Here is an 8,192-nt window from a genome sequence, read left to right as displayed (position 1 = left end):
AAGCCATCGGGTATTCCTGTCCTGCCCTCGATCTTCTCCACCTTCTTCCTCAGCTCCTCAATTCCCCCCGCTTGTTTGATGGCCTTGATAGCTATCCTAAGACTCAAAAGCCCTAGATTACTCATCTCTTGGTGTAACAGCACCCCAATCACCGGGCACTCTACATCATGATGCTCCTCCCAAGCCTTGTCCCTGCACTCCTCACTGCAGTAAATGACATTAACACAATTTGGACAGGGAATCGAGCTCCAAGTCTGCTCCAGACAACCCCAGCAGTGTGTGAGCATCTTCTCTGGGACTAAGACACAAGCATACGGCTCCATAATCCCGAGAACATCTCCTGGATCAATATCTCTAGTTGCCACCATGTGTTTGCCGAATTCATCCGAGTACTTCAGCTCGAGGCTGGCAGATAACCCGGGGATTTGCTTGTTTTCATCGATTAACTTGGGGAGATTTTTTGTCGCGTCCCATTTGACGTAAGGTGCCTGGGCGGGAAACCTCTTAGTGCCCTTCAGAATCTTCTCAACTTCAGATTTAGTGGTATTTTTTGGATCCATTTTATCCAGCCACAGACGACCGTTCTCTCGGCACTTTTCTAGTTCTTGCTTTGAGGATTTTGAAGATATACCCCGAGCCATGAGGCATCGTGCCTGGCGTGCGTACAGTTTTGCCTTCAAATTATCGGGGTAAGGGAGTGCGAGAGCTCTCGATATGTCCAGGAGGCAATCGTCGTAGAGGCGAGCCAAAATCAACATTGCTGAACGATTCCCGTAAGCAATGGACAATTCTTCGGAGCCTGTCGGGGCGAAGACTATGCTCTCCGTGTATTTCTGGATTGACACGTCGAGGTAACTGTCTACGATCTTCATTGAGAAGACAAAGTTGCCCATCTCGCGGAGGCGTGACGACTCCTCAGAGGACTTGCTAATTATCTTCGAGGGCAAGGGCCTTGAATAATCGATGAGGAGTTGTATGGTGTACTTTACACGTTCCGAGTCACTTTGTAAGAGCGAGTACTCAGTGTGATACGCCTTGTGTTTCCCAGCTTGGAGGAGCTTACAGCTCAGTCTTTCCAGAAGAGCGTCCATCGTGATTTCATGTACTGAATCAATTTTCAAATTTCAAATAATATTACAAATTAAATATAAAAATGCGTTAAATTTAATGAGTTCAGTAGCTAAGTGATAACGGGAGATATATCGAGTTATCTCTTTGATTAGTGTTCCAGGAATATCTCTGAAATTGTGAGCGAAATTTTTAGATGCGCCATACGATACTCCTTGGGCATAGAACAAAGATCATACTGTACGCGGGCCATTGGGATTATACAGTATTAAATGAAATGATTATAAAAGTTTATTAAATGAAAAGTTTATACTAATAGTTTATTTACAAGTGGAGATCAGTCAGTTCCCCTAGCAACTAGGGCGAGCACAACCAGCCATCTTTTATGGATCATTTGAAATTCATATATATTACTGTTTGTTTCCATCAACACCATTACTAAAATATATCCTTTTTCAATAACTTTATTAATATTAAACTTATTGAAAAAAGATATTTTTAGGGTGAAGTGATTGTAAATTACCCTCGAATTTTTAGATTCTTATTCCCCAAAATTACGGAAAGCAGCAAAATTTTTCAAATAGTTTTTTTGTAGACATCAATTACCCCTATAAAAATGCTTCTATAACAAATTACACTACCTATCTTAGATTGAGAGATTCTCTTTGAGAACTAGCCAAAGTCGGGGTGAAAGGGTTTATAGGAATAAAAGGAATAAAAATATTTTTTCCCCGACATTATATTCGAGAGTGAAAATAATACGGTGAATGTAACGATATTCATTTGTTTACTTCTAACGATGCTCTGTTCCTTTGTTTTACTGACTTGCGTCACCCCGGCCGCTTCGCAGAAACCGGGGAAGTCCAGAAATTGGAAGGAGGAACAAAACAAATATCTTGACTATCGTGATTCAGCCTTCTCACTTGTTCTCTTGTTTATTTCTTTGAGAAAAAAACGATAATTTCCTGAAGATTAGTACAACATGAAAGACCATCAATAAATATTTATATTAATACTTCTTTGATCGCTATTTACTACCCAAAATCTGTAAAACCGTGAATATATATATATATATATAAAATAGTAATCATAGAATCCCAACAATTGAAATGGGATGAACCCAGAAATTCTTCGTAGTATTTTCATTCGATCTTCCAGTTTGCTCTTCGATGAATAGAGAGATGAATATTTAATCAAGAAATAAATGTCATTAAAGAAATTAATATAACCTCTGCAACAATCGAAACCTACCTCCAAATCAAAATCGTTTCTGCTAATTGAATCAGTAGCATAAGCTCATGGAATTGTCCGTTTATAATTGGTGAAATGAATGATTTACGGTTTAATCGGTAATGGAGAGGGTGATTGTTGAAATGTAGTAATACTTTAAATACTGCTTTAATAATTAGACCGGGTTTACGTTGTGGGATCAGAGAGTCTAAAATATACTTCTTCTTCTTCAGTTTTTTTAGTACTGTCACACCGTTCTACCACCGTACATCTGAAACCAAAATAAATTCAGAAAAAAAGGAGGGGATTTATGCGGGGCTGACACATGCGCGCAGAGACGCTAACCCGTTCTCACCGATCGGTCGTTTAATCATGGAATCCCCCAATTCGGTTGCGGGGTAGACCAATGAGAGGAGAGAATTCAAATTTGAATAATTGAATGACAACTGCTTTCTGATTCAATGTCAGATTGATTATTGAGAAAAAAATGAATTTTAGGATAGCTAATGTGAATTTTGAGTGAATTGGAAAATGGAAATAATAGCAATAACCGCTGTATCGATATATCGGAAAGATTGGCCAAAATTCGTACATTGAAAATATTTGAATTCGATTACAGCTTCAATTGATTTTCGATGCTAGACTATTGAAGTCAGGAGATAATTACCAAAGCTATATGTACTGATACAATTTTTCAAATGATGGTACCTTTACTATATGTAACAAACGACCAATCTCCAATTTATTTTGCATTATTGACATTTTTTTATGTTTGATAAATCCCACATGATAGTCTGTTAGACGACTAATTCCTGAATACTTAAGTTATGTTAAGTTAAAAGCCGCGGATGGGCGGACTAGTCTTCTTGTGGCCACCGAACTCCGTTCTGATTTATTGTAGCTCCTTCCAGTGAAGCTTCTGGTCCAGAGCAGATTCTGAACTCCCAAATATCTCACCGAAGTGGCGTATGCAATTTCTGCTCCTCCTAGCGTCAGTGGTTTAGGAGTCACCACTTTGTATTTCCTGATGAATATCATGGCGGACGTCTCTTCAGGGGTGACTGATAGTTTCGTTTTGCCATTCAATTCCCAGCGTCCTTAGAGTTAAAGGTTAATCTATCCCTTAGCATGTTTAAGAACCTACCCCTTGTAATAATGGTCACGTCATCGACGTAGCCATATACCAGGAGACCCTGTCCCTGTTCCTAAATACTTCATTTATCTAGACAATATAACTTGTTTAAATATAAAAGTTGAGAATGGAAGAATTTTTAATTGGGGTTCATTCACAAAGTAAAAATTGGAAAACAATCATCAGTTTTTTTTAGAAACAGCAAAAGAAATCGAATATCGTATTTCATATTTTTAATCTGGTGATTCCCATTTTTAATATCATAATTGGGGAGTGGAAGTCTCATTGACAAGTGTTTAATTATAATTTTAGTTTGAATTTCTGGGTGTACCTTGTAATAGGGGTGATTAGGCGCAGGTAAGGGTTCCCATGGCGACCCGATGCGTCCACATAACTCAATGCTATCGAATCTAGAGCAGTCTATTAACGTCGATGAAACACTATTTTCCCAGTGGACTTCCAACCCTTCAATTAATCCCTAAACAACAATTAAAATGTCCCTCCACGTTAATCCACTCATGTACTTGAATCTGGGGGGTGAGATGCTCTATGTCATTCAACACAGACTAAGTGCTCAGAAAATCGAGGAACGCAAAACAATTCAAGGTAAAATAATTCCACTCGAGTACAGAACAAAAATTAAACCCTAACGAATTGTCCCGAATATTAATTATTGATAATTATTGACAACCTGGTAAAATATCTGTAAAATAATTTTTTAATGAAATTTACTTTTTCTTTAAATCAATGAGTTCAGTCTTGGATGACATCACAGCATCATTTTTAAATCCAAAGATTCTGTCAACTGTTTTTCAACAATCTCCACTGATAAACCTGTCATCCCTACGAGCAACTCTCGAGGCCATAAGTCTCAGCTCGATCATGAAGTTGGGCCAGAGTTCGATGAACAAATTATTTGACCTGATGATGATGATGTTCAAGTATCAGCTTATCGCGTGCACTGGACCCAGGGAAGTAATTCTGGCGACTCTTAATCATGTTGATGCACTTCGGGATATGGTGACCCAAACAAGTGCACATGAATGTATCACCCTCGTTCACCGAATGATCGTTGACGTGAGTATCATCTACTAACAATAATAAATCATTAAATAATCACTGTTTATAATAACTAAGGCTAATATGGAAACGTTTTAATTCATCACATAATTACCGTCTAAAATAATAAGCGCCTTGTTGAAAATTACTTCTTTATTATCAGATTTAATCCTAAATTCACGCTTTCCAAATAAATAATTTCCTGCATTGTTTAATGACGTCATAAATTTGGTTTAAACATCATGAAAGCACAGCCAATTAGAATTTCAAATCGATATGATTGTGTAAATTATTATTAGCTGTCTTTTCTTAAATTATTTATTTTCTTCTATTCTTGGAGAACGCTGCTTAATCTGTCAAATCGACTAATTGTTAAATAGTTAATTTATCCATTTTATGTTTGTTTAAACATTTAAAAATTTTAAGAATTGATGACGGAAGAGTTTTTAATGGGCGTCTGTTCTACCCCAACATCTAAATATCTGAACAATAAAATAAATCAATAAAATAATGAAGTAATATCTGATAATAAAACTAATAATGAAATAATTATTGATTAAATATATATAATTATCTTACGAATAATAGAAGGAAAGAGCCAAGATGGAATAGCTATAAATAGATTGAATGAATTCGCATTCAATTTTGATGTTGAACAAATTCCTAGAAGTTTCTATTTTATTTTTAACAGAAAGAAGAGAATGTTAATAATTTTTGTTTATTTGAGATGTGATTCAATTGCTTGCGCTTGATAAATTCAATGATAAAGAAATGATGAATGCTGGAATGACGAGATGTGTTTTATTTTATAATTAATGTGTAATATCTTATAAACAACTAGGTTTATGGAGAATTGAGTCATGACGAGATTTGGCAGGCGAGGAACGAATGCCTGATCGCCTTAGCTAGTATCAACGTCAGGGTTTCTATTCTTCTGAGGCTCGGCCTTCAGAATGAAGACACGACCTTCAATATTCTCCCACAAAATTACGATGAAAAGTTTGAGGAGAGGAGGTGCGAGGTGGGGAGTAACAAATTACTCGAGAGTAATCAGAAGGGGTACAATCTAGGATCGTTCAAACTCTTTGGGGATCGAGTGACACTTTTAGGGAAAAACATGTGAGTTTATACACTAGTTAATTAATTAATTAATCACTGGCTTTCTCAATAAATCACCAATTAATTCAGGAAATAACAGCTTATTCTGTCAAGATATTTCACCCATTGGATTCATTTTAAGTTCATCTGATTAATAGAGTCATTGCTTCATTAATTACAGATTAATTAATCATAATGGTTGACTGGTTAACGAATCAATGATTTTCTTCTTCAACTGTTAGTTAAATCAAAGAATGAGTTGAAACTTAATCAAGTAATAATTAAACCATTTTTAAGAATTTTAATCGAATTAAAAACTAATTAATTAATCTTAAATTAATTTTAAAAATTATTAAAAAATTGGCCGGTTGATCAATAAATCTATCATTTTCAGTCTCAATAGCTTATCAATTCGATTAAGGAATCAACTAGGAGTTAATTGAATAATTAATCAATTGATTGGCGTAATTAATAGAGAAAAGAGGAAAAAGTTTGGAATGATTTAAGAGTAGGAGAATATTTCAAGCTCATTAGAATTTTGGAATAACTCGAAATTTTTCTCTAGATATTCTCCAAATTATGTGAAAGCAGCAAAAAACAGGCAATTACCAAAAAATCGCGAGAGATCTCTAAAAGACAGAGGAACAAGAGCAGAGCTGGGAATGTTGGCGAGGCAATTGGGTACAGAGGAGGCGACAGCATCTCGACCATTCAGTCTTGACCTGTTTGATGATCAAGAGACGATTGAGATCGATGACAATCGTAATGAGGGAGAGGGAGAAGAGAAGGGTACCGAGACACCTGGGCGAGTCGATGCCGATCACAAGGCGAAACTCGATTACATTTCTGCGGATCTCGAAGGGGAGGAGAAGCTCTACAAGAAGATGAATCTCCTCCAGCTGCTGGATGAGGCTGAGTGATTCTTCGCTCAACCATTCAGGTTCACCGCCCATTTATGCATCAAAGAAATTTACAAAAACACTGGAATGCGCCAGACAATTCTATTGGTTATTCAACTTTATTATTTTGTTGGTTCTCGGGAGATTCTGGTGGAATACTAAACTGAAAATATTCTGCAGAAGAAATAGAGTTCAGTTTTTCTATAGATTTCATTCGGCTCAAATTTTATGTGTTTTTTTCCATATTTTCTTCTTTCTTTCAACTCAAGATATTTTCGTGAAATTTTTTCTACTATAAAGATTAATGTAATTTCATTGTATTGTTTTATTGATAATTCTTTTATTGAGATGATTTTTAGGGAATGTCTTCGCCTGAAATTTTAAAAGCATTCGTTATTGTATACTCATTGTTTTTCATCGTGAAAATTAAAATTCCAGGCGAGTATATTAGAAAATAACAATTTGCAAACCAAAAATGAATTATTCTAACTTTTTTTATACTAAATCTTTAACGTTCTTTTGAATTTCAATGAAATCAGCTAGGTTTTTCTATGAAATATTGAATTATGATCGCATTTCCTTTCCCTATATGAAAATCAATAAATTATAATGTTATTAAAAAACAACGATAATCTCTGTCTAGTTGATCCCCATAATAATATAATTTATTGCAATCACTCTATTGATAGCATTTGAATAATCATTTGTCAATTGTACAATCACGTTGAAAATTGTTGGAACAAAAAAAATATGAATAAATAAAAGATTGTATTTTACGAGAGGCGCAGAATGTATTTGATCCCGGTTTTCCCATCTCTCTGAAGAGTGTTCTTCGCAGCCTCTTGGTACTCATCGAGTGGAATGATTTTGTGAGGGGGTGCCTGGAGCTTTTTTGAGGCGAAGAGGTTCCCCAGGTCGTCTAGCATCTCCCACCGTTCCTGAGAGTCTGAGTGAGACTTCACCCAAGATGTCATCCAAAATCCCTTGGCTGTGATATTCTGAAAAAATTGCCATCCAATTTTCTTTATTTTTTTGCAATTCTTTCAAATCATTTACATCTCAGTAATTTCTATTTAAAATATTTCTATGTTATCAGTGAAATGGAAATGGGGGAAGCTACATTTTATTAATATATAATAATTAATAATGAATCCCAATTTTTTTCGATGCAATAATAAGTTCTATTTTATTGTTCCCGATGTTTTTCGGTTGAAATTCTATGATATTTTACGGGCATAGGGGAAATCTCTATTTAGTTTATTTCCATACTTTTCCGAGTACTAAAACTGCAATAAAACAATCTGTTACACAAAAATTTTAGTCCTGAATTGTATTAATTTAATAATTTTCTAACTTTCATTCTGTATTTTTCTGTTTTTTACCTTAAAAATGAGGGCTGAAGCTGGAATGGTGAGAGGTTCCCTGGCCATTGCTCCATATGTAACGATTAGCCCGTCCTGAGCCAAATGCCTGAGAATATTCAGAGCACTTTCCCCACAGACGCAGTTGAACGCTAATTTCGGTGGATTTAATCTCTTGCTCTTGAACAAATCAGTGGTTCGCACTTCTGTCTCGGTAAGGACCTCAGTGGCTCCTAGACACTTGAGATGATCCTTGAGATCACCGATATCCTCTCGATCCCTGACAACACTGACTGAATTCAAGCCCCAGGCTCTGCACAGCTGAATCACCAGCTGTCCCACCGC

At 35.9% G+C, this 8,192-nt stretch overlaps 3 protein-coding genes across 3 annotated transcripts in view; 1 reads left to right on the top strand and 2 right to left on the bottom strand.

The window, feature by feature from the left end:
* LOC105263191 (SET and MYND domain-containing protein 4-like) overlaps positions 1–2,553 on the bottom strand; it is a 3,081-nt gene extending 528 nt beyond the window's left edge. The window contains exons 1-2 of the mRNA XM_011299236.1: positions 2,320–2,553; positions 5–1,105 (exon numbers count right to left, since the gene is read on the bottom strand). Of these exons, the coding sequence (XP_011297538.1) occupies positions 5–1,091 (1,087 nt within the window). The 5' untranslated portion in view covers positions 1,092–1,105; positions 2,320–2,553. The remainder of the gene's footprint in view (positions 1–4; positions 1,106–2,319) is intronic.
* A 1,291-nt stretch (positions 2,554–3,844) lies between these two features.
* OSCP1 (Organic solute carrier partner 1) lies at positions 3,845–7,081 on the top strand. The gene is made up of 4 exons (XM_011299180.1): positions 3,845–4,036; positions 4,188–4,507; positions 5,331–5,608; positions 6,153–7,081. The coding sequence occupies exons 1-4, from the start codon at positions 3,925–3,927 to the stop codon at positions 6,505–6,507; spliced, it is 1,065 nt and encodes a 354-aa protein (XP_011297482.1). The 5' UTR covers positions 3,845–3,924; the 3' UTR covers positions 6,508–7,081.
* A 45-nt stretch (positions 7,082–7,126) lies between these two features.
* The window catches only part of LOC105263151 (probable trans-2-enoyl-CoA reductase, mitochondrial), a gene marked incomplete in the record, with an annotated part of 4,171 nt that continues 3,105 nt past the window's right edge, over positions 7,127–8,192 (bottom strand). Inside the window, 2 exon segments of the mRNA XM_011299178.1 lie at positions 7,127–7,484; positions 7,869–8,192. Coding sequence (XP_011297480.1) covers positions 7,260–7,484; positions 7,869–8,192 — 549 coding nt within the window.

This window comes from Fopius arisanus, unplaced genomic scaffold (genome assembly GCF_000806365.1).
Source record: "Fopius arisanus strain USDA-PBARC FA_bdor unplaced genomic scaffold, ASM80636v1 scaffold00013, whole genome shotgun sequence".
Lineage (NCBI taxonomy): Eukaryota > Metazoa > Arthropoda > Insecta > Hymenoptera > Braconidae > Fopius > Fopius arisanus.
This window is presented reverse-complemented; position numbering and strand designations above follow the sequence as displayed.

Coding starts and splice junctions, on each gene's coding strand:
- OSCP1 (XM_011299180.1), top strand. CDS start 3,925: ATGTCCCTCCACGTTAATCCACTCATGTACTTGAATCTGGGGGGTGAG. Junction 4,037..4,187: donor GGAACGCAAAACAATTCAAG/GTAAAATAATTC, acceptor CAATGAGTTCAG/TCTTGGATGACATCACAGCA. Junction 5,609..6,152: donor ACACTTTTAGGGAAAAACAT/GTGAGTTTATAC, acceptor ATTTTTCTCTAG/ATATTCTCCAAATTATGTGA.